The sequence below is a fragment of the Megalobrama amblycephala genome, linkage group LG18, assembly GCF_018812025.1.
Source record: "Megalobrama amblycephala isolate DHTTF-2021 linkage group LG18, ASM1881202v1, whole genome shotgun sequence".
Classification (NCBI taxonomy): Eukaryota; Metazoa; Chordata; class Actinopteri; order Cypriniformes; family Xenocyprididae; genus Megalobrama; species Megalobrama amblycephala.
This window is the reverse complement of record NC_063061.1, coordinates 10752394-10779985: the sequence shown is the minus strand read 5'-3', so window position 1 is coordinate 10779985 and position 27592 is coordinate 10752394. Positions and strand designations below refer to the sequence as shown.

The window sequence follows — 27592 nt, the reverse complement described above, 5'->3', positions numbered from 1 at the left end:
GACGAGAATACTTTTTGTGTGCCCAAAAAAACAAATAAAATAACGACTTTATTCAACAATATCGAGTGATGGGCGCTTCATGAAGCTTTACGAATCTTGTGTTTCGAATCAGTGGTTCAGAGCGCCAAAATCATGTGATTTCAGTAAACGAGGCTTTGTTGCATCACAAGTGTTTTGAAATTTCAATAATTCATGTGACTTTGGCAGTTTGATACACGCTCCGAACCACTGATTCGTAACAAAAGATTCGTAAAGCTTCGAAGCAGTGTTTTGAAATCGCCCATCACTAGATATTGTTGAATAAAGTACCTTTTTTTTTTTTTGCACACAAAAAGTATTCTTGTCGCTTTATAATATTAATGTTGACCCACTGTAGACACATGAACCATTTTAAATATGTTTTTAGTACCTTTCTGGGCATTGAAAAAGGAAATGATCTTGCTGGCTATGGAGGCCTCATTGAGCCATTAGATTTTATCAAAAATATCTTAATTTGTGTTCCGAAGATGAACAAAGGACTTACAGGTGTGGAAAGACATGAGGGCGAGTAATAAATTATATAATTTTCTTTTTTGTGTGAACTAACCTTTTAAAACTGCTCCACTTTTTTTTTTTTAAATAATTAAAGACTGTGTCCTCCGGACACAGGTCCTCCAGACCTTTTTCTTTGTTTACAATCTCTGGACAGTTACACCACCTTGACATTTTTTTTTCTTTTGATATATATATATATATTTTTTTTTTTTACCCCACAACATTGTCTGTATGATTTCCATAATACTGCAAAACGTCTCACCCATTGGAGCTAAACTGAGGAGATGGTCAGTCAGTTCTCCTTTCTCCACAGCAAGATTTATTGCTCCAATCAAGTCTCCTTTCCACAGCCTCAGATACACCATTGAGTCATAATGACCAGCCTCCATGTGGCTCTCCTCTGTTCAAAACACCACATCCAAGTCAGTGACGCCCTGATTTACATCAAATCTTCAGCATAAAAGCAGATATTGACCCGCACTGGGCCCGACTCACCTTCCTCCTGAAACATCCTGTAGAGGGCATCCCTGTCTGTGAACAGACCAAGCTGTATATGATCTCCAGATCCTGGAACACAAGCTCTGCTTTGCCCTGAGGAGCAGAAGGGAAAGGAAATGTGCTATGCAAATTATCACATATTTCCTCTCATTTTGTCATTGCAGCAGTTTAAAATTGAAAATTCTCATTGATGTCTACATGAGAAGACACGCTTATACTCCTTATAAAAAGTACTGCAGTGGTACCAAGATAATACCATCTGATACCATAAATGTAATTTGATATATGGAAATGAATGATTTCCATATTCATAAACCATTTAGACTACTATTCAAATAATTGGGGTTAGTAAGATTATTTTACATTTTATTTTTTTTCGCACAGACCCCAAATTTTTGACCAGCAGTCTACATAACAGTCCAAGATAAATCATAGAATCCTATGGTATTACTTTGGTACATGGCCAAAACAACGTTTTACATGATGTTCCTGAAACTTTACAAACAGCATTCAATCCTTTTGCATTTCATTTGCCTCGTCACAGAAGAACTAGGACAGAACGTGTTTCAGCAGGACAACTGCAGTATTATACCACAGTAAACATCTCAGAGATTTATATATATTTAATATATAACAGCCGCATATATGCAAAGCTTGTTTCTTAAGGCCCGTTCACACCAGGGACGATAACTATAATGATCACGATAATTATATAGTTCTAAATATAACACAAAAGCAGAGTCCACACCACAACTTATATAATAATGGCAAAGATGAACAATATAGTTAGAATCACTTACAGAACGATTTTTTTCCAGCTGATGAACAACAAAAACATTGATAGACATTCAGTATCCATCCTGCTCTAAGAGCTCGAGCATTTAAAGCGGCAAAACACATAACTGCAGTGCACGCTTAAAATAAACGGAATAATATTTTGAGTTGGTGTGGATGCTAATCTAGTTATGGTTCTTTGTGAAAACAGGCCTTTAATGTTTCTACATGCTTTTAAGCCTGATGTTGGGCTCCTGACTTACCATGTGAGTGTCTCACAGCAGCGAGTGTCAGACAGTCCTGTTGAAGTTCCTCTTTGGGTCGGTGATCCATAGAAGTACTGAGCGGGAGAATGGACCGAGGCTTTCTCTTTTTTAAAGACAGATCTAAAATGAACAATAAATAATATATCATAAGAGCCTTTACAATGTTTCCTTTTTCTCACACCAGGTTTGATGTCAGTGACGACAAAAACCATAGGTTTTTAAAGCCCCAAGATGTTTATTTATTTAAATGTAATAACTGATTAATTCATTTATTAAATAAATAAATAATATTAAGTCATAAAAAATGAATAAACAATTGCACTGTTGGAGTAAAAACTCATTCATTTTCTCTGTAGGGAAATTGATTTTGAACAATAACTTAAATACTTTTAAAGGGTTAGTTCACCTAAAAATGAAAATGATGTCATTAATGACTCACCCTCATGTCGTTCCAAACCCGTAAGACCTCCGTTCATCTTTGGAACACAGTTTAAGATATTTTAGATTTAGTCCGAGAGCTTTCTGTCCCTCCATTGAAAATGTATGTACGGTAGACTGTCCATGTCCAGAAAGGTAATAAAAACATCATCAAAGTAGTCCATGTGACATCAGAGGGTTAGTTAGAATTTGTTGAAGCATCGAAAATACATTTTGGTCCAAAAATAACAAAAACTACGACTTCATTCAGCACTGTATTCTCTTCCGGAATCCTTTCCATTGAATTGATTCCATTGAATCCTTTCATCTGTCGGCGTTGGTAATGCACTTTTACGTCGCCGTGGTTGTTTATGGCGATTAGGACATTCGCGACATGCACACTTACGCACCATTTTAAAAAATATAGCAATACCAAAATACAAACAATGTAGAATAGCTTGAATACAGCGTGCGTCTCCCTCAGACTGTAAACGAAGCTTCTTCTTGTTTTACGGCGGCTGGCATCCAGCGTTTTGGTGCATTACCACCCCCTTCTTGTAAACGAAGCTCGGGTACACCAGATAACACATCAGCAGCATCACTGCGGAGTCGTGAACGCGGATTGACAACAGACTCGGAAGAGAATACAATGCTGAATAAAGTCGTAGTTTTTGTTATTTTTGGACCATTATTGTTACCATTTTGTTATTATTGATTTTCAATGCTTCAAAATGTCACGGATGTCCTAATCGCCAAAAACAACCACGGCGATGTAAAAGTGCATTACCAACGCCAACGGATGAAAGGATTCAATGGAATCAATTCAATGGAAAGGATTCCGGAAGAGAATACAATGCTGAATAAAGTCGTAGTTTTTGTTATTTTTGGACCAAAATGTATTTTCGATGCTTCAACAAATTCTAACTGACCCTCTGATGTCACATGGACTACTTTGATGATGTTTTTATTACCTTTCTGGACATGGACAGTATACCGTACATACATTTTCAATGGAGGGACAGAAAGCTCTCGGACTAAATCTAAAATATCTTAAACTGTGTTCCGAAGATGAACGGAGGTCTTACGGGTTTGGAACGACATGAGGGTGAGTCATTAATGACATAATTTTCATTTTTGGGGGAACTAACCCTTTAAAGACAGACCAACTGTGAGCTATGAGGTTGTTAATCCATGGTATTTGCTGCTGCTGAAGCTGTCAGCCTGCATTATTTTCATATGATTTTAACATAAACTAAGCATTCTGGTGCACTCCCACAAGAAAATAAGTGGAAAAAACAACATTTGCTTCAAGTAAAAAAAAAGAAATAAAAATTAAAAAACATTTATTGACACTAGGGCTGGGCATTGACACAAATTTCACAATTTTATTTAATTTTGATTCAGAAGCTTGCCATTTGATTTCAATTCGATTACCTTCAAAATTGATTAATTTGGGGTCTATCAGGTACAGTACATGGCAAATTTCCTCAAAGAAAAAAATATCTCTCAACTAATGCTGTAAACTATACAGGGAACCACAGCTGGTACATCATTATAATATTAAAGGTTAAAATTAATTGATTTGTAAGCTACTTACATATAAATTACACAAAAGAAGTTTTTACAATAACGTTATAATAAATTTTTAATTACATAATTATGTTTCTACTCGTTTTTACATAGGTCTAAACATTTAAATGGTGGCCATCATAAAACGTTTTTATACATTCAATATTGAAGAACATGTTAAGTACAATAAATATGCAATAGCCTAGTCACAGTGGATATATATCAAAATGCTCCTCTCTAAGTTCATTTTTGTAGCTGACTAACGAGATTTTGGACATTGAACGGCTTTTCGGTAATTTGTACTGTATCTTTCAATATACCTTTCGGATAATTATTCATGTTTATTTCGTGCTGTAAAGCAGAAGAGATGATCGGTTCACGTGCGCTCTTTGTGAACTGAAGCGCTACAGCGACGTGTCAGTCACACCACAGAGCACCAAAAAAGATCAGGGGTCTCATTTATAAAGCGTGCATACGCACAAAACAGGGCTGGAAACGTGCGTACGCCAGTTCCCAAGCAAAGGTTGTGATATATAAAAACAAACTTGACGGGAGAATGTGCGCACCTTTAAGCAAACTTTGAGCCGTGCGTACGCACATTCTGGAGACAAAAGTGATATGAATTGAGATAGTAGATGTGCTACTTTCGTTCACTTTTCCAGTGACACGCTGTTTTAATGACAGCGAGGAGCGCTGGAAGCACAATAATTCCTCTTTAAACCACACTGCAGATGTTATGACAAAATATTTTTTCGAGAATGACGATCAGTGATGCACACTTAACTTCGATATTATGGAAGACACTGCTGGATTCGGTGGTCGAACGGTCTGTTGTCCAGTTTGAATAGGTCCAATAATATCTTACTGTACAACCACAGCTGCAGGAGGTGTTCGTGTGAAGGATCTTCAAATAATTACCATTTGAAGGATATAATTTGAGGAAAACGGTAAGATTTGCATGTTTTCTTTTTAAAATACTTTGTCAGTGACGCGCCGTTTCGGACAATTGTATTTACACTGCAATAAATAAGTAGGCCGATCTGTTTCCACTAAAAATAGCCTATAAACTTCCTAAAAGATATGTTCACCTCATCAGCAAAACTGCAAATTTGATTTGAATTGTTTAAAACTATTAAAATACTATCTGACCAGTGGAAATGAATGAATCAACTCTATCCTAAAACCTTTATCTGAAGTATTACAATTTTGTTTTTATGGATATTTTGATATATTTATTCTAAAACATAAAGAGGATATTGGATGATCTTTATCAATATAATGTGTGGCACAAATGGCATTTATAGTCCATATCTAATATTTTCCAATGTCTTGTACCTTTGACGTGTTAACCGTGGAGTCACGTGGATGGGAATATGTATGTAAATGATATGCAGATGAGGTTATGCATAGTAAAACTAGGCGTCGTAAGCTCCATATATGGTGATTTCGGGGAGGAGACAGGGTGGAGATGCACGTACGCACAATCTTCTGCTGACTGGGATTTATAAAGGGATTTGTGCGCAGGATCTGGCGTACGCATAGTTTTATAAATCAGATTTTTTTTGTGCGTACGCAGAATCTAGCTTTTGCGCGTACGTACACTTTTAGTAGTGATCCTATGCACAGTTTTATAAATGAGACCCCAGGAGAGCTCGAGACGTATATGACCTGCAGTCTATGGGAAAGTAGCCAATTTTTGATTATTGTGAGGTTTATTGTGCCCGCAAATTTAAAAGAAAAAATCTTCGGATGACATATTTTGATTCAAAACGGCGAATTTCGCCGAGAGCAACTATATGCATGTATATATTTTAGCTTATTTTAGCTTATTTTTAAAACAACCGTTTAACGGTGGAATTCCTTGTGGAAAACTACATTTCTCTTGATGCTGTGCAGAAAATTCCACCAATCAGAGTCGGATATATATATATATATATATATATATATATATATATATATATATATATATATATATATAAAAAAAAATCAACATTTGTACATGAGAAGTTTTATATTTCTCCATCATTTTTATGCTGTTCGCAATGCTTCATGGGATTGTAGTTCTTTCCCCTCACTAAAGCCGTAAAGTACACAGTCTTGACAGCAAAAAAAAAAAAATATATATATATGATTCACCTTGTATCTGATTGGCTTTGGCTTAAAATTATTGGAGAAAATACTTCCAAAACCAGCGCCGCTGAAAAAGTGGGTGGGAACTGTTGAACTGTATTTTGAATCAGAGGTCACAAGTGCACTAAGTTTTTTTGCATGATACATGTTCAAAAAGAATCTGCATCCCACCTCAATAGCAGCAAAAGTGTTTTGCAATTCAACATGAACACAAGCACATTGTACCTAACTTTTTTTTTTTACTTAAGTACATAGTAGTTAAGGTGGAATAGAAGAATGTATTGAACACACACATACGAGGCAGAGACCAACCTGATTTCTCTCTTTTCTTCTCCTCTTTGACCTCCCTTTTAACTGCATGGATGAACTTTTCTCCATTCTGAACCGTCTCAGTGCCACGTGTGTCCACACTGCTCTCTCTGGACCAGCCTGTGACCCCAATGATAAAGGTTATTCATCACACGACACCCAGACAGTTGGAGTGACATTTCAAAGACTGAGCTGGAAGCACAAAAGCGAGAGGAACTGGAACAGACAGCGAGAGATGAAAGCAAGAAAGAAGTTACCCGTGACGGACAGACCGTCTGCGTTCTCCTTCTCTTCCTCCTCGTCATTGTCTGATTGGCCCTCTTCTGCTCCGCTGCCTGCTGCTCCTTTCATTTCTTCACCTAAAGGCAATTCGCTTTCTTCGGGCTTTATCCCTCCTTTTCCTGGTGCCTTCTTTTTCTTCTTGGACTTCTTCTGCGGTCCTCTCTTTTTCTCTATTTCAACACGTTTTTTACCTGTTGATGAAATCATCAAAGTATGTGTATAGTTAATTATATTTATACAGTTCTTGGCTCTATCAGACAGAGTGTGAAATGGCGCAGACCAGACTTTCGACAGCTTCTCTTCAACCACACAGTATCATTATTTCTGTTACAATAATTCAATGTTTATAGTTCTGATATAAATTCTGACTACTTTCACCTTTTGAAAGTAAAAGCAGGTGCACACAGATTTTGGCCATGAATTTTGAGAATCCTAAATGATTCCTCTGATCCTAGGCTAAAATCTGAAGCCTTTGATCGGTACTTTGACATGTTCACCGACAGCTGATTAATGACCGTTGCGATCAAATTTTACTTCTGACGAAATTCTGGCAGTGTCAGAAGATTTGGCGCACAGTCCTGCAGTTTGATCAAAATTAAAGCTACAGATTTCTTTGTTAGCCACTATTTCGACCCGCATGTAATGCAGCTCATTCACCAAATGTGTATGGGTTGATGTAAAACTACGGACAAGTTTGTTTGACTGTCGTACAGTCTGACATATAGGACAGCTGAGATCCCACAATGTGACATAAGGATCATGTTCGTACAGTCTGACAAGCAACAATCATTAAGGAGTATTAAAAATTGCACATTGCACCCCGTTAACTTGACGCTTTAAATAAAGATTGTATCAATTACATCATTACACCAGTAGGTGGTGACAAGTGACTGCTAATAATAAAATGTATTTGTCTTTGAATCATTCATTCAAGAGATTTGTTTAAAAACACATTAATTCAGTAATGAAGCAAGTTAAGTCTCTAAGAGTGTGTCATTAATTAATTTTTCATATTCATAAAAAATATATTATAATTAAATATATAAACATTTCAGAACCTCTAGTAAACTACATGTTATTTTGTTTAGTTGTCTATTCAGAATCCTTGGAGAATTGTGATCTCTATTTGAAAAAAAAAAAAAAAAAAAAAATGTGATTCTCAATTTATCCAGGATTGTACAGCCATATGATGCATTAAAATTACTTTTGACCAAAATTAAAGGGGTGATGAACTGAGAAATCCAATTTTCCTTGAGCTTTTGATATATAAGAGGTGATCATACTTTAAGAATATCCTGTAAGTTTTAGAGCTGAAAACTTCCTTGTTAGTCCAATAAAAGCTTTAATTGACACCAGACCAAGCAAACAACAGGATTTACAAAGTGGGGATCTATGACGTCAAAGGGCAGCAAGCACCACCTCCGCAGAAGAAGATCAACGCCTACTTCATCACTGCCTGTTTAGCCCCGCCCACCGATTCATGCATAACATGCAAAAGAATAGGTAGCCTAAGTAACATAAGCCTACGTGGTGCTAAACCAGATCGAGCTACCAAGCAATAAACATGCCGTTGAGGATTACAAAATATTGTGCAGTGCCTGGACTCGACAGTAATGCAACAACATGTAAGTAACTGTGTTAATTCTAATGCCTGATCTGATATGTAATGATTCATGAACAGTCAGATTTTTTGTCTGTGTGTCAGTAAATCAAACCCGTGACAAAACGTCAACTTGCGTTGTTTCTCTTAGTATGATGAAAATAATCTGTTATTTAATGGTGATTAAATTATATAAAGAAAGCGATCAAAGAAAGCTCCCTTTGCAATTGTTGGAGCAGTGCACGCTGAAGCTGTCATTCAAACAGTGCGTGTTTATCAGTGACTGACGCACAAAACTCCCGTTTTATTCAACGAATCTCTTAGTTATACCGTGTTTGCACTGTTAGTGAAGATAAAAGCATTTGTTAGTGTATAGAACTTGAGTTTCAATAACGAGATCACTGCTTTCATGAGCTCAACACGTCTGTGATCGGCTACAATGTTCATCACTGCAACCTTTCATGCCACGATCTAAATATAATGCCATAGATCTAAATGTAATGCAGAACTTTTCACGATTAGTTAACCTTGAGAGCTGTAATAGTAAAAGAGAGAGTAATACTTGGCTATTTCAAATGGAAAGATGTTAGCCAATCACAGCAGTGGGCATTTACACTGAAGTCTCACAGCAGACATGCCCCTTAAAACAGAGCGTTCAAAACAGACGGGTTAAAATCAGGGTAGGAAAAATGCCTTTTATTTATAAATTAAAACAATTTTGGATGTAGTTTTTATATCAACTTTTTAATTAATTAATTTAACAATTAAATTATGTTTCTTTTGCAATTGTTTAAATATTTAAACATTGGCACTAATAAAATGTGTTTTCATGACATTTATTCAGACATACCTTAATAAACACAACAAGCAAAAAAATAATGATAATGTAATATAGTGTATATATTACAAAATATATACTCCTCTCAAAATGCTCCTCTCGAGTACTTTTTTCTAGCTGACTATCAAGCTAAGAACATTGAGTGTCTTTCCTAAACGTAATGTTACGTGACATTGTTCACAAGGTTTTTTGCTCACATATTTCAGCATTTAAAGGATCTATTGACAGAAATGCAATATAACATACATAACTATGAATGAGTCATTTCTAGCTACATTAGTGATGCGCGGATCAGCTCATGATATGGTAACATATTACACTGAACTAGGCTGCTTTTAAATGAATTTAGAACTTATTTAAAGTAATAAAAGGGTCTTCTTTGGCAAAATTGCTTGTCTTTAGACTTAGAGGCTTTATTCCCTTCAAACTTAAATTGGAATGTCATTGTTTCCATCACTGCAACTTCCCAAACACACACGTCATTAAATACGTTAAGCCCAAGCAAAGGCTGGATAGGCTTTATTCATTTATCATATACAGCGTTTCACAGTTGTTACATATCACACATCCAATACTTGATTAGTTAACACTAAAATGCTCCCACACGGTACTTTTCTTACCTTCCCTTTTTTTAATTCTCCTTTTTTGAAATTTCTCTCAGATTTGTTTTGCCTCCATTGCTGCTTAACAATTGAACCCCGCATTTGCGTCTGCAAATTAGTGCCTGACGAAAAATTACAATTAGTATTAAAGGTGCCATCAAATGTTTTTTTACAAGATGTAATATAAGTCTAAGGTATCCCCTGAATGTGTCTGTAAAGTTTCAGCTCAAAATACCCCATAGTTTTTTTTTAATTAATTTTTTTAACTGCCTATTTTGGGGCATAATTAGAAATGCGCAGATTCAGGCTGCGGCCCCTTTAAATCGCACGCTCCCCGCCCCCATGTGAGTATTGTATTTATTTGGATGTTTACATTTGATTCTGAATGAATTTGAGGCTGTGATCCAGGGCTAACGGCTAATATATATACTGTTTATATATCTATACTCACTGTTGGAGAGATTTATAAAGAATGAAGTTGTGTTTATGAATTATACAGACTGCAAGTGTTTAAAAATGAAAATGGCGACGGCTCCTGTCTCCGTGAATACAGTAATAACCGATGGTAACTTTAACCACATTTAACAGTACATTAGCAACATGCTAACGAAACATTCAGAAAGACAATTTACAAATATCACTAAAAATATCATGTTATCGTGGATCATGTCAGTTATTATTGCTCCATCTGCCATTTTTCACTGTTTTCCTTGCTTGCTTACCTAGTCTGATGATTCAGCTGTGCACAGATCCAGACGTTAATACTGGCTGCCCTTGTGTAATGCCTCGATTATGAGCAGGCATATGCAAATATTGGGGGCGTACACACCGACTGTTACGTAACAGTCGGTGTTATGTTCAGATTCGCCTATTCTTCTGAGGTCTTTTAAACAAATGAGATTTACACAAGGAGGAGAAAACAATGATGTTTGAGACTCTCTGTATGTCATTTCCATGTACTGAACTCTTGTAATTCAACTATGCCAAGGTAAATTCAATTTTTGATTCTAGGGCACCTTTAAGCAATATCTCATGTAGATTTTCTTCCTATGTGTTCTATAATGTCCACTAGGAGTTGCTCTCGGCAAATGTTTTTCTTTATTGGTTTTCCCTGAAATTGGTTTTTCCTTTGAAAACAAAACTAAGCGTGATGCACGTTCATTGCATCTTACCGTGAAATGAGAGTTTGTGTCAATATATTCATGATTTATCTCTCATCCACCCGCGACGCACCCGCAATTAATTGAATGTTATTTTTTATTACCTGACCCGCCCGCCCAACTCACAGATTATCTGCAGCGCCCGCGGATATAACCGCGATCCACACATCACTAATCTTCATCCACCGCGGATCCCCCCTCCATGTCAAGTCGCCATTAAAGGTGAAGTATGTAAGAATTCTGTCCGCTAAAGGTCGCTAGAAGCCTATTCAAACAAAGGCGTAGCTTGATGACGGCAAGTTTGAGAGCGGAATCTTGGGACATGTGGTCTCCACCTCAACGGACAGTGGAAAACAATTGGGATAGGACTCGGCAAGAAATCATGTTCATGGATGCGATTATTAACGTTACTGTAGTATGAAGCAGAGCAGGACCAAGTGTTGTGGGAGCTAAACGAGGCCGCTGGAGCGATTGCGCAACACACGCCTCACGAGCAGCGGAAGTTTTATTATGACACAGTCGCCGGCGACTATCATATTAGATACATTTGAGAGTGCTGAAAATGCTGTTATAGCGTTACTCTGTGCGTTCACTCGGCAGCTGCTGAGAGACACTTGACACTTGTCACTGCAGTAAGACAGATCAATTTTAGAATATCATTTTAAATACTGGATGGCTTGTATTGATAATGGCATGTAATTCATTATGATGGAGAAAATTCTGTATTACTGTTACTAAAAATAAAGCTCCATCTGATTATGCTATGTTAGCTACTTGACAAAATAATGTTTTTCTCTGAGGCATGGTACTCGCGCAAAAAATCAAGAAAATTAGATTTAAACAACAAGACTAAACGTGTTGAGCTGTATAACAATAATTAGTTTTCAGTCTATAAATATATTAAAACAGTTGTTTCCTTGCCTATTAAAACATGTAATATATTAAAGCATCTTTGTTGTTTCCATGGTTTCAACAAAATAAAACCTGAATCCGAGGCAGACCGAGGGTTAACGTGGGTATGACGCAATTGACAGGCGACTCCTCACACGTCCCGGAGCCTTGGTTAAAATTGCAATTTTCTCATGATTTACAAATAGCTGGAAACATTTGGGCTATTGTAAGTACTCAAGTGAACAAAATATATAAACACTGGCCTAGTGGTTTGTGGATATTTTACTGCAAAAACATTACATATTGCACCTTTAAGTGCCGGCATGTTTCTACAGCAGCCCTAAACGGGCAAACACTCTACAGAGCACGTTACGTCACAATGTTGTTGTTCTTCTAAATTGTTCGTGTTTTTAGAGGCAGCTTGCATCGTTGAATATGCACAAAGTAGTAATAGTAGTAATCCGGTTTATTAGAAGCAGAGAGCTACTCTCTGCTCTCTCAGAGGACAACATTTTGGCCAGACGGCCACCGTAGCTTCTCCGAAAGGGAGGGGTGTGCGCCGTTAGTTGCAGTTCGTAACCTCACTGCTAGATGCCGCTAAAATTTGCACACTTTAAAACACTGAGACATTACATGAGACATGATACATTTAAGTAAGTTGTTCTGTCTTCCAACATGTCTTCTGATGTTTAATCATATTTATTTCATGTGCTAGTAGTAAAGTGGAAGAGATGATTGATTCACATGCTGCTTGAACTGAGGCACTACAGCGATGCCACATTAAAGAGTGACAAAATGATATTTATTGTTTGAATTTTGTGATTAAACCTGACAGAATTTGAAAGCTCACACTTTGTTTCATATCAAATGTAACAAAACACAAAGCTTATTGCAATTACTAACTGAAACTTATTAACTGAAAACAGCAAAGATTAAAAGATCTTGCTTCAAAATAAAGATAGATTAAAACGAGAAATTGATAGTCAACTCAGCCCTAGTGTCTACATAGCTGACATGTTTACCTTTTGCAGCTTTCTGCACAAAATAGACAGGCACAATGTGCCATTAGAGAAGTGTTAATTAAACATCAATTTTCAGTCAAAGATTTTGCCTCTGCAAAACTGTTTTGGACAAAACCAAAAATTAATTTTCATTGAATATTTTTGTTTGTTTGTTTCAGTGCATCACTAGTTAAATATAATAGTTTACATACTCTTGGGAGGTGTGATGTGTTCCTGCTTGGATACAGCCCATTCTTGGAGGGTGAAGTCATCTCCACCGGTCCAGACCAGATCTGGGTGAACGGCGGACCACTGCACGCACAGCAGTCGGCCTGAGTGACCCCTGTAGTTACACACCGGCTGCTCTTTCAGCACATCCCACACCTGGAAAAATGAGTTATTACAGAGCAATAACATTTTTTATGTATTTTTTCTGGATGATGGATTATCCACACATGATTATTTAAAGGGGCCATGACATGAGAAATCAAATATGCCTTGATCTCTTGACATGAGTGTCTTTGTACATTCTTAAAACATTTTGCAAGTTTCATAGCTTAAAACGTTCTCTTCATTATAAACAAAGGATTTATTTAATCAAGCTCCAAAAACGGCTCATTTTGATATTGCAGGATCTGTGACGTAACACAGGCAAATATGACTGCCTCCAGAGCAAAACGTCGACGAATAGTTATACCTCATTGCACCATAGGCCCCACCCACTGGCATTCACTCACTTAACAGCTGACATTTGCCTACACAGGATGTGAACCCATTATAAATCAGTGACACTGTCTACACCGGATATAGCATACAATACAGATGCGTGTTTAAGAACGGAGACTGCTCTAGCCCAGGTCACAAATGACCTTCTTACTTCTGCCAACTAGTCCTGCTAGACATTAGTGCTGCTTTTGACACTATATGTCATACCATCCTTCTGAATAGGTTACGTGTTTGGTTAGGCATTTCTGATTTTGTGTCTGAATGCTTTAAATACTATCTCTCTAAACGTTTTCAATTTGTTTGTCTGGGAAAAAACAAGTCTGCGCCAACATTAGTTCAAAAGGTGACCCGCAGTACTTGAACCCATTTTGTTTTGCATAAATATGTTGCCTCTGGGTGACATTATTAGAAAGTATTGTCTGGGGTTTCATTTTTATGCTGATGATGTGCAGATCTATGTCAGCACATACCCTGATCCTAATCTTGCTCTTACATTTCTTACTGCATGTCTGGAAGAAATAACAGTGTGGATGCATGACAATTATCCTAAGCTTAACAAATCTAAATCCGAACTTCTCCTTGTAGGGATGCTGACAGCTTTGTATAAATGCAAAAATCTCAATTTGTTTACCGTTTCTGACCTTGTGTCTCCATCATCACAAGTGCGCAACCTTGGTGTTATTTTTGATTTGTAATTGTCATTCGAAGCCATATTAAAATGGTCTTGAAATCTGTGTTTTTCCATCTCAGACATATTGCCATACTACTTCTCTATCTCTGCCTGATGCTTATCCATGCCTTTATTACATTGAAGCTAGATTATTGTAATGTACTTTATTCTGGTCTCCCTGATAAGTATATCAAGAAACTGCAGTATATTCAAAAATCTGCAGTACATGTACTGCCCTACACAACTGCTCGCCAGCATATTTCCCTGGTTCTTTATTAATTGCATTGGCTTCCAGTACAGGCACGTATTGATTTTAAAATCTTGATTTTAACATAAGGCTCTTCATGGGACAGCTCCAGCATACCTTTGTAATTTAGTAGCTCTGTACACACCAATTCGCTCTCTCCACTCTTCTGACTGCTTTACTCTTCAGCAGCCCACTTTCAAATTGAAGTCTATGGGTGGATGGGCTTTTTCTGTTTCAGCTCCACGTTTGTGGAAAAAAAACTTCCCTTGGCTATTTGAAATTCCCCAACAATGGACTGATTTAAGTAATTATAAGTTATAAGTCTTTGAAGACCCATCTTTTTAAAGATGCTTACCGTCTTTGAGTGTACTATTATGTTTTACTATTGTACTATTGTTATTGCTGGTTTATTTTATTTATTGTATTTTGTCTACATTATTCATATATGTAGCGCTTTGAGTTTGAGAAAAGTGCAATATAAATAAAATGCATCATCATCATCATCATCATCATTAACAACGTTCGCTTTGAAGCGTCCAGTTTAAAAAGCTTGTTTGCAGATCATTTCAGACAGAGGTTCAGAATAAGGGTAGAAAATAACAGATTTTTTCCACATGTATATTTGTTTTCTTGTGCAAAACCATTATTAACATTATAATTTAACCTTAAGGAACATAAAATAAAAATTTCATGTCATGACCCCACTAATCTAAATTTCCAGATAAAATAACCACCTTGAATTCCATGATATTATTGCGTCATTTTTTATTTTAACCACCTTTTTTAGCAAAAAAAAAAAGAAAAAAAAAAGTCTAACTTGCCTGAGAGGTTCCATCATAACACGCTGTCACCAGACGCCCATCGTGATGGGGACTCCAGGCTAGGCCGGTGATTTTGTTGGTGTGACCAGAGAGAGTTCTGAAAGGTTCAGTCACCAGCACTGGACTCTCTGATGGAGTTTCTGTAAAAGAAAAACCCTAATAAGAAAAACACATTCAAGCACATTCAAGCCCCCGATATACTTCAAGCATAATCGAAGAACAAACTTTGAACAAAATCAGGCCAAAACAAAGTTTGTCTGGACTTTGTTTCTGGGGTTAGAAACAACTTGCCAAAGAGAGCTTTCCAGAAACACCTTCGAATGACCATTGGTCTGTGGACATTATGTAATAGGTATGAGTGGCATGAGGCTCTGCCTTCTTTGATGTGGAAATCTTTTCCAGTTCATTTCTTCTGTCTGGTACATTGAGGTCAGACATGCGTAAAATATGAAACACACTGGAGAGTTGTAATTCTAATTTTAGCGACAAAAGTTTTAGTGCTTTAAAATGGTTACCGATACAGCTGATAGAAATGTCATTTATATTTACATTTATATATTTTTTTTACAGTGTATTAATTCAGAACAGGCAGTTGTTTCACCCATTTTAAAATAATAGGCCAATTACCAAGCATCTACAGTCTAATAGCCCTAAAAGTTATTCAGAAAAATAATACAACTGCATCTGTTTCTGAAAAGTACTGGTCTAAATAGCGAAATAAAAAAAAATAAAAAAATATGACACTTAAAAATAATTTTTTACATAATTTAATAATGTGTAATAAAGTTTTGTTTCAAATGGATGAGGAACATATAGCATCTTGAAAATCTCTGCAGCTCATCAAATGAAGGCTGTTCCAATGCTGACAAAAATAAAAGTAAAATACACAAATAACATGTTACTTCTGTAACTGAATAAATAAAGCTGTAATTAATGCATCATAAAATCAAGAGTTTTATTTCATGGTCAGAACCTGCACTAGGCTACATGACAAATAAAACTCACAAACATGACAATTGTTAATAAAATAATTTTATAAATACAATTTATTAAAATAATTTTAACTCAAACTAATTATGAAAATAAAGTGGATTGAATCCAAAAAGCTCTATTGAATTTTAGAGTTGCATCGGTCTCTGGAAAAAAAAAAAAGCAATTTGATGTTTCGGAACAATTTGATGTTATTGAACTCTAAAACCAGAACAAATAACTTTGTTGCTTAGAATGATCTAATGAATTGTCGGCCATGTTAAACCGACTAAATTTAAAAGGCCTTTGCTGCAAAATGCAAAGAATGAACATTTCACTGTACCAATCTTTTTATGGACCCTAAAATTTTACCCTGCCCTGTGTCCAAACCCATGGACACAAAGTAATATTAAATAATATTACTTAATAATATTAAAGCATTACATAATATTAAAGTACTTAAAGTACTAAGTATTAAAGTAGCCTATTTGTGAAAATAGTAAGCAGTAAAGTGGCGATATTTCAATTGTCTTATTACTCTACATTTCAAATATTTGGGATGAGAAAGATAAAATATAATTTGAAATTCTATGAAATTACATTATTGAAATGATATATGTGAAATTATGTATGGAAACAGCTCGGGCAGTTTTTTTGTGATACAACAAAACCTATACAACAATATGTTTTTTGAGGGATGATGTCATTATTTTATCAGTAAAAGGCCAGTTGGATGGAAATGCAAATGTATGTTTTGCATATTAACTTTGCCGATAACAAAACAGTGCAAAATCTGGATGGAAAACATATATAAAACAATATATTGTATGAAGTGGTATATAAATAAACATGACGTGACTGATTTGCAGAACTTGAACAAACATATCCACATCGCTATGATCAGATGCTTTATTAACTGCTGTTTTCTCACTGCTGTCATTTTTGTTGTTTATTTTGTTATTGAAAGGAAAGCACACAGCACATATTTACATATTCATCTAAACCGGTGGTTCCCAACCATATTCCATGCACATTTTGCATGTCTCCTCAATCAAACACACCTGGGTCACATTCAGGTCATTAGTAGCGACTCCAAGAACTGAAATGGGTGTGTCAAACAATGTAGACATGCAAAATGTGCCCTGTTGCCCGTGATGTTCGCTAACAGTATACCACTGCAAAGGTATTTCAAACTTGCACAAAAACAGATTCAGTATTCCTGAAAAACAGTGAAATGCACATTCAGAATATCACACAAACCTGCACTAATTATATATGTTAAATTACACAAATATACTTTCCCCTGGTTTCACAGACAAGGCTTAAGCTAGTCCTAGACTAAAATGCATGTTTGAGCTGATTTAACTGAAAGCAACTTGTACTGACATATCTTAAAATATGTCAGTGCCACTGTTTTGACTAAAGATGCACACCAGTAATGTTTTTTTCTAGTGTACGTTTATAAAAGATATTTAAATGCCCTAACTGAACTAAGGTCTAATCCTGGCTTAGGCTAAGCCCTGTCTGTGAAACCGGGCCATAATGCATTTAATCTCACTTTATTAAACGGTGGCTTTGCTGCTGACCTTCGATGATCCAATTCAACCATACTAATAAGCAAAATACTTTAGATTAACATCACATTTGTGTTTCATTTTTTTATATTATTTTTATTTTAAGAGTGTTTAATGCCCTCTACTGTACAGGCGTGAATTTCCTTCAGCCTGAGGCCTTTTCCATTTCACTTTTGATGTGAAAGGGCCTTTACATTTTCCCAAAAAAGCCCAGCCCAGGTTAGAAAAAGTAACGCAAAAGTAACGTAACGCATTACTTTCCATAAAAAGTAAAGTTTTTTGTAAAGCATAACAACTTTCCCCAACACTGCCTGTAGTATATATTATGTATACAGTGCACAGTATGTAATGTTTTTGTATGCATAGAACAGCCAACAAGGATAGATACAAGAGCCGATTCTCACCTATTGCGCTCCTGAGGTCATGGACATAGACTGTGGCATTATTGGAGCCGGATGCCAGCAGATACTGCAGCTCATTCTGAGATGAGTGTTCATGGTGCCAACACAGTGAATTTATGATCTTATGATGCTGCTGCACTGTGCACAAGAGATTCAGCATGGGAGCCTTCAACACCTCTATGGACCTACAACAAAAACCCTTATGGAGTGAGACACTTAATACAGCCTCTAATAATAAGCTTTATTTGATGCATAATACTCTACAATATGATTGCATATGATATATTTCATATTTAAAGACAACATGAAATCAAAATAGAGTCTGGTCTTATTGTGCACAATCCATGAATTTGTATTTTTAATCTTACGTTTCTCCACCTCTAAAATTTTCTGATGTAACCAAATCCATGTGGGCTGAAAAAAATGATCTTAAGTAATATCTCAGCCTCATGACTCAGATGAATACACTCGCCCTGTCCTACATGACCTACTGAATATAGTCTCCTTTTTCAAAAATGAACCAAAGGTTAAATTTGTTAACATTAGTTTCTAGACACACTACTGTTCAAAAGATTTGGGTCGGTAAGATTTTTTTAATGTTTCTGAAAGAAGTCTCTTATCCCCAACCGAGGCTGCATTTATTGGATCATACATACAGTAAAAAAAGTAATATTGTGAAATATTATCACAATTTAAAATTACTGTTTTCAACGTATTTTAAAATGTAATTTATTCCTGTGACGTAAAGCTGAATTTTCAGCATCATTACTCCAGTCTTCAGAGTCACATGATCCTTCAGAAATCATTCTGACATGCTGATTTGATGTACAAGAAACATTTCTGATTATCATCATCAATTTTGAATATCAATTGTGCTACTTAGCATTTTGTTGAAAAGTGATTTTTTTTTTTTTCAGGATTCTTTGATGAATCTTTTGTAACAATATAAATATATTTACCTCGGAAGAGGATTAGGGCCAAGCAATAATAAAAAAATAAAACCATCTCGAGATTAAAGTTGTTAAATTACGAGAAAAACTCGTTAAATTGAGAAAAAAATTGAGATAAAATGTTGAGAATAAACTCGTTAAATTACGAGAAAAAACTCGTTAAATTTCGAGAAAAAAGTTGAGATAAAATGTTGAGTAGGGCTGTCAAAAATAGCGCGTTAACGACGTTAATTAGTTGTTTGTTGTTAATTACGTCAATTTTTTTAACGCATTTCACGCATGCGCAGTGTGACAAATTATTCAGGTCAGGAAAGTCAGGGAAGTGGTTGGGAGCTAGAGGCGAAATGGAGTAAGGTGAGCAAAGTGGGCCTATTGACGGATTCAAATATAAAAAGAATGATGATGGTACAGTTAACAAGTACAAGGTTATTTGCAAGATTTGTAACAAGGAGTTTCAATTTCACCGGAGCTGTTCAAGCTTGTAGCCTATGGTAAATCCTACCCATGCAGGTAAATCAGTCTGTAACTTATCAAATAACATTGCTTTGATTATTTTCTGGAATTAATTAAACCAAGTCAAGTGTTAATTTCGTCAGACAAGACGAAATATGTTCGTCAACGACCTTTTTTTCATGACTAAAACGAGACGATGGCAAGACTGCACCACTGTCCAAAAACGCTCACTAAGACTAAATTAACATGAATTTGACGAAAAAAGACGAGACGAAAATGTTTTGCATAAAATAAAAACTAAGATAACTAACTTACTCTCTTAATTTTCGTCTACAATCGTCTCTGCTTTTTCATCAGCTGTTACACCTTTAAAATATTCAGAACGAGTTCGGATCCCGTTTATTACATTGCTACCTACCAAATAAATCAATAATTTGACACAAAATTATGATTTAAAAAGGAGTTTATTGATTTAAAAACGATTGTATTGCTTCCGCTAAAGAAAATAGTGCGCTCCGTCTCTACGGTTAGAATCCTGTGTGTCCATGGCAACGCTCTGTTTTTCATGGCAACGGTGTGTTATAGTTAGCAGCGGTCTGTTATCAAGAAACTAACAAAAAAAGATATGTGAATGACTAAATATGACTAAAACTAACAAGGACATTTGACACAAGACTAAGACTAAATTAACTGTTATTTATGTTATTTATCTTTTGGTATGCATTTCAGAAAAAAAAATGGTTAGGATTCAGGTGTAATTGCAAATAGTGATTAATCCTGATTAATCCACTGAAAATTCGGATTAATTTGATTAAAAATTTTAATCATTTGACAGCCCTAGAATAAAGTCATTAAATTACGAGAATAAATTCGTTAAATTATGAGAACAAATTTGTTAAATTATGAGAAAAATGTCGTTAAATTTCGAGAAAAAAATTTAGATAAAATGTTGAGAATAAACTTGTTAAATTACGAGAAAAAACTAGTTAAATTGAGAAAAAAGTCGAGATAAAATGTTGAGAATAAACTCGTTAAATTACGAGAAAAAACTCGTTAAATTTCGAGAAAAAAACTGAGATAAAATGTTGAGAATAAACTCGTTAAATTACGAGAAAAAACTCGTTAAATTTCGAGAAAAAAGTTGAGATAAAATGTTGAGAATAAAGTCATTAAATTACGAGAAAAAAGTCGTTAAATTACGAGAACAAATTCGTTAAATTATGAGAAAAATGTCGTTAAATTTCGAGAAAAAAATTGAGATAAAATGTTGAGAATAAACTCGTTAAATTACGAGAAAAAACTCGTTAAATTTCGAGAAGAAAGTCGAGATAAAATGTTGAGAATAAACTCGTTAAATTACGAGAAAAAACTCGTTAAATTTCGAGAAAAAAGTCGAGATAAAATGTTGAGAATAAACTTGTTAAATTACGAGAAAAAACTCGTTAAATTTCGAGAAAAAAGTCGAGATAAAATGTTGAGAATAAACTCGTTAAATTACGAGAAAAAACTCGTTAAATTTCGAGAAAAAAGTCGAGATAAAATGTTGAGAATAAACTCGTTAAATTACGAGAAAAAACTCGTTAAATTTCGAGAAAAAAGTTGAGATAAAATGTTGAGAATAAAGTCATTAAATTACGAGAAAAAAGTCGTTAAATTTCGAGAACAAATTCGTTAAATTATGAGAAAAATGTCGTTAAATTTCGAGAAAAAAATTGAGATAAAATGTTGAGAATAAACTCGTTAAATTACGAGAATAAACTTGTTAAATTTCGAGAAGAAAGTCGAGATAAAATGTTGAGAATAAACTCGTTAAATTACGAGAAAAAACTTGTTAAATTTCGAGAAAAAAGTTGAGATAAAATGTTGAGAATAAACTTGTTAAATTACGAGAAAAAACTCGTTAAATTTCGAGAAAAAAGTCGAGATAAAATGTTGAGAATAAACTCGTTAAATTACGAGAAAAAACTCGTTAAATTTCGAGAAAAAAGTCGAGATAAAATGTTGAGAATAAACTCGTTAAATTACGAGAAAAAACTCGTTAAATTTCGAGAAAAAAGTTGAGATAAAATGTTGAGAATAAAGTCATTAAATTACGAGAATAATTCGTTAAATTATGAGAACAAATTTGTTAAATTATGAGAAAAATGTCGTTAAATTTCGAGAAAAAAATTTAGATAAAATGTTGAGAATAAACTTGTTAAATTACGAGAAAAAAATAGTTAAATTGAGAAAAAAGTCGAGATAAAATGTTGAGAATAAACTCGTTAAATTACGAGAAAAAACTCGTTAAATTTCGAGAAAAAAACTGAGATAAAATGTTGAGAATAAACTCGTTAAATTACGAGAAAAAACTCGTTAAATTTCGAGAAAAAAGTTGAGATAAAATGTTGAGAATAAAGTCATTAAATTACGAGAAAAAAGTCGTTAAATTACGAGAACAAATTCGTTAAATTATGAGAAAAATGTCGTTAAATTTCGAGAAAAAAATTGAGATAAAATGTTGAGAATAAACTCGTTAAATTACGAGAAAAAACTCGTTAAATTTCGAGAAGAAAGTCGAGATAAAATGTTGAGAATAAACTCGTTAAATTACGAGAAAAAAGTCGTTAAATTACGAGAACAAATTCGTTAAATTATGAGAAAAATGTCGTTAAATTTCGAGAAAAAAATTGAGATAAAATGTTGAGAATAAACTCGTTAAATTACGAGAAAAAACTTGTTAAATTTCGAGAAGAAAGTCGAGATAAAATGTTGAGAATAAACTCGTTAAATTACGAGAAAAAATTGTTAAATTTCGAGAAAAAAGTTGAGATAAAATGTTGAGAATAAACTTGTTAAATTACGAGAAAAAACTCGTTAAATTTCGAGAAAAAAGTCGAGATAAAATGTTGAGAATAAACTCGTTAAATTACGAGAAAAAACTCGTTAAATTTCGAGAAAAAAGTCGAGATAAAATGTTGAGAATAAACTCGTTAAATTACGAGAAAAAACTCGTTAAATTTCGAGAAAAAAGTTGAGATAAAATGTTGAGAATAAAGTCATTAAATTACGAGAAAAAAGTCGTTAAATTACGAGAACAAATTCGTTAAATTATGAGAAAAATGTCGTTAAATTTCGAGAAAAAAATTGAGATAAAATGTTGAGAATAAACTCGTTAAATTACGAGAAAAAACTCGTTAAATTTCGAGAAGAAAGTCGAGATAAAATGTTGAGAATAAACTCGTTAAATTACGAGAAAAAACTCGTTAAATTTCGAGAAAAAAGTCGAGATAAAATGTTGAGAATAAACTTGTTAAATTACGAGAAAAAACTCGTTAAATTTCGAGAAAAAAGTCGAGATAAAATGTTGAGAATAAACTCGTTAAATTACGAGAAAAAACTCGTTAAATTTCGAGAAAAAAGTTGAGATAAAATGTTGAGAATAAAGTAATTAAATTACGAGAAAAAAGTCGTTAAATTACGAGAACAAATTTGTTAAATTATGAGAAAAATGTCGTTAAATTTAGAGAAAAAAGTTGAGATAAAATGTTGAGAATAAACTTGTTAAATTACGAGAAAAAACTCGTTAAATTGAGAAAAAAGTCGAGATAAAATGTTGAGAATAAACTCGTTGAATTACGAGAAAAAAATCGTTAAATTTCGAGAAAAAAATTGAGATAAAATGTTGAGAATAAACTCGTTAAATTACGAGAAAAAAGTCGTTAAATTTCGAGAAAAAAGTCGAGATAAAATGTTGAGAATAAACTCGTTAAATTACGAGAAAAAACTTGTTAAATTTCGAGAAAAAAGTCGAGATAAAATGTTGAGAATAAACTCGTTAAATTACGAGAAAAAAGTCGAGATAAAATGTTGAGAATAAAGTCATTAAATTACGAGAAAAAAAGTCATTAAATTACGAGAAAAAAGTTGAGATAAAATGTTGAGAATAAAGTCATTAAATTATGAGAAAAAAGTCTTTAAATTACGAGAACAAATTCGTTAAATTACGAATTACATAAACTAATAGTATATTAATAATCTAACACTATTTTAGACTAATAATGATTAATAGATTAATACAAATCATATAATTTGTTACTAATCTTAACAAATTGAACCTTATTGTAAAGTGTTACTAACGGTAACATCAGAGAGGATATATTTTTGGTTGACATTATTACCCATCTTCATTTCCAATGGCCAAAATGCTGCCATCCGGCTTCCAGCTGAGGTCTGTGTGTGGGGGGATCTTGTGCTGAAGAACAGAATAACTTTATATTTAGATCAATATGAACAAATTTAATAAAGACAAATATGAACAAGCGATTTCTCATCTTACTTTGATGCTGTTGGTGTCTCGGATGAGTTTGTCAATGTTACTGGCCTCTCCTGAGAGTTTCCAGGGGTCGTGCTGGAAGATGACACCCTCTCCGGCGCAGCTGTATAAGCTGTAGGACGGTTTGTCTCCAGATCCCCCTGAGTCACGCACATACACAATTATTAGTGGGATCACATCACTATTACTATTGCTCATACTTCAACAAACCCCTCTGAACAAACAAAAGCAATTATCTCCACCCCCTCGAGCATCGGAGATGGATACGGTGAAGTACGTGTCATTTGTCAGCAGTGGGGTGAAATTAAGTTTTCATTCCTTGATTACCCAACAACTCTACGGAAGGAAAGTAAACGCTTTTTTTACGCTCGCTCAATTACAGAGAGCGTTAAAGAGGAGTCGGGCATCACTTATTGCTGATGGATTGTTCTTGGCGCCACGCCAAGTTCAATGTCTACTGGGTCATGGTGGTGTGTTTAATGAATTGACTTACCAAAAGACATGGGCGGCACAGGAGGGCCCCATGATAAGGAGTAGACGGTTCTGCGGTGGTAAGTGCTTGAGATTTGAGGAGGTCTGTGTGTGAAAACAAATAATGAAGTGAAATGTGTCATTTTCCATTTAATTAAATGTATTTGAAACTTTATGCTGCCCTCGGTCATAACTCAATTTTTTTTTCCAATGATGAATATCTTATATTGAACCTTGCATCCAAACGAACCTAAGGAATTGCAAGATTTCATATGCATAAACAGTTCAAAAATCAAGAAGCATGAATGTTGTTCTTACTTGTTAGAGTAAACTTCATATACGCCCACTTTACCATCATCGGTACCAAACGCCAGAGAGCCCTCTTTCAGTGGATGCCATGCCAACTGTAAAAGAAGTGGGCTTGACTTTAAACTAACTGAATGGCAGTGTGGGAAATATAACTGAATTAAACACATCTGACTCACAGCTGTGACTTTAGATTTGATCCCTTGCCAGAATGTCTTGATGTCATATTGGTTCTGTATAGACAGTGTGTTCCACACCCGGATCATGCTGTCTCCGACCCCTAGAGCCAGACAGCCGGTGCCCACCGGAGAGAAGCTGAGACAGTACACAAACCCACCCAAAGTGGGCAGAGTCCAACAGCACTCCAGAGACGCCAGGTCCCAACACTTAATCTGAAATGAGACATCAATACAGAATATTATATACATATATATATCGTGACAAATCGCAGAATAGAATTAAAAAGCACTTTATTGATAAGAATGGAATGTACATGAGCTTTGTCTTGTCGGACTAGATTTGCTATGCTGCTGCTGTCATGAGTAAAGGTTACTATATTTACTTCTCACACATTTGAGGAGAATGTTACTTATCACCATAATACTTTTTTGTACCATAATACACTGATGATACTCATACCATGATACTGAAAGATTATCACATTTCAATTTCTTGGCGGACTAGATTTGCTATGCTGCTGTTGTCATGAGTAAAGGTTACTGACGAAACATGCACATAAATTCAGGGAATAGGATACAAGCTGCTGCAAGGACAGCTGGGACAACCCCCTAGCAGAACTAGGCAGGTGGTGCTGGGGAAGGAGAGGCTAGGAAAATTCCCATGGAGTTGAGCCAGCTTGGGTCAGAAATAAATATTTTACAGTACGATAGACCAATTGGAACAAATCAGCTGGTCTGAAGAGTTTTATATAATTAATATATACACATACATACACACATAATATATATATATATATATATATATATATATATATATATATATATATATATATATATATATATATATAACAATTTTATGCTAAATGCATCAACTGTATAACGAATACGTTTTCTTAATGCAAAAATTATTTAATATTTTTATTTAATTTAGTAGCTTAGTAATTATTTTTGAATTTGGGGTGAAAACAACCTAGATTCACGCTTACAACTTACTCCACCTTGCTATTGTTAAAGTCCCCATGAAATCAAAATGGAAGTTTTTTGGCTTTTAGTATGAATAAGTTAAGGCAGGAATACACCAAGCCGACGGCGACGAACTAGTGGCGACGAAAGCAGACTGCGGGATTGGCTCACGCCGGCAGGGTCTCGGTCCAAAGTTGCCCTGATATACCAAACCGACGCTCAACACCTGACGGCCAAGCAGCACGTTTGTTCTGCGCCTGCGTAAGATGAAATGCCTTTCCGTACCAGCAGGTGGCAGAATGATCAGAATGATCAGATGGCCCGACAAACCGATGAGCTCCAACACTGATTCAACATGTCGAATCGGCTGGAAAAAAAGCCATTGAGGACCAACTTCAGCCGATGGTGCGGAACACACTGAGAATACTTAGTCGGCCGATGAACAGCCCAACAGCTGACCGTCGACTTGGTGTGTTCTTGCCTTTAGTCTTACTGTTATCTATAAGCTAGTGTGCTCTAAAACAATGACAAAATTCACATTTAGAAGATGTAAGCATTCAAAACTTTAAGTCTCGCACTTCCACCAATATGGATCAACGATTTTGATGACATCACCCTGCACTTCAGCTTCTCATCAGATTTTTTGTCCAATCAAATGCTTAAGCTGCATTATATATTTACTTCTCACACATTTGAGGAGAATGTTACTTATTACCATAATACTTTTTTGTACCATAATACACTGATGATACTCATACCATTATACTGAAAGATTATCACATTTCAATTCAATGGTATTATCATACCACAAAATTAGAAAATGTTTTTTTTTTTTTTTGGTAAGGAGTAATAAATGTATTTATTCTGTATTGTGTTAGCGGAGTTTGGTGAAAACAGTTTACAAGCACATTCTAACAGAAGAAGGCCTCACCTCTCGGTCCATTGAGGTACTGAGCAGAAGTTCTCTGTCCCCCGAGCAAAACGAGCTCATGTTGAAGACGATACGGCTGTGATTCTGTCCTTCTGGGGAACTGCCCAACAGACTCCACTTCTGCTTCCCTGACTTCATGAGATCCCACATTACCATCTCACCGCTGCATGCCAACATTCACAGTGAGTCGACTCATGTTTGTTTACTACAAAACATCCTCCAACACACAATGGGCCTCAATCATGAAACACAAGTGGAACGAATTGGAGTGTAAATTGTTTGTAAATTTTCAGATTCATGAAAATGTTTTCAAAATGTTAGTTGGTACGAAAGAAATTTACACCTGCTCCCTACCACATGTAAATGGTGCGTAAAACATTTGAACATTCTGTGTTCTTTTAGGCAAGCTGATAACACTAAATTTTGACCATCCTACTTGTACAACGACTGAACAACAACGGAAAAGTTAATCTAATAACACGTTACTGCTGTGGATATTCCACATCACAGCAACCAAAGCGTCCAAGTTGGAAATAGACTGAGCTTCAAAAGCGCACTCAAGAACCACCAGCTGGCCGTTTTGAGAGGAGTACCAGGCATTTTTTTCAGCTGGCTAAATACGCTTTGGCAGAAGCGCGTTAATTGAATATTTATCAATAGGCATTAGTCTCTTTGCATTTATGCAATATACTGGAGCCAAACCTGATAAGGGAGCCCAGAAGATTCCACAGCATTCCTGGATACG

General features: G+C 35.2%; 1 protein-coding gene across 2 annotated transcripts in view; it reads right to left on the bottom strand.

Annotated features, from left to right (window-relative positions):
• gemin5 (gem (nuclear organelle) associated protein 5) overlaps positions 1-27592 on the bottom strand; it is a 42145-nt gene that overhangs the window by 9890 nt on the left and 4663 nt on the right. For both annotated transcript variants that reach the window (XM_048165870.1, XM_048165869.1), the window contains exons 7-20: positions 26848-27010; positions 24954-25166; positions 24787-24872; positions 24491-24573; positions 24001-24137; positions 23843-23916; positions 18283-18464; positions 15336-15475; positions 13084-13255; positions 6755-6970; positions 6501-6617; positions 2070-2192; positions 1030-1125; positions 797-934 (exon numbers count right to left, since the gene is read on the bottom strand). In XM_048165870.1, the coding sequence (XP_048021827.1) occupies positions 797-934; positions 1030-1125; positions 2070-2192; positions 6501-6617; positions 6755-6970; positions 13084-13255; positions 15336-15475; positions 18283-18464; positions 23843-23916; positions 24001-24137; positions 24491-24573; positions 24787-24872; positions 24954-25166; positions 26848-27010 (1940 nt within the window). The remainder of the gene's footprint in view (positions 1-796; positions 935-1029; positions 1126-2069; positions 2193-6500; positions 6618-6754; positions 6971-13083; positions 13256-15335; positions 15476-18282; positions 18465-23842; positions 23917-24000; positions 24138-24490; positions 24574-24786; positions 24873-24953; positions 25167-26847; positions 27011-27592) is intronic.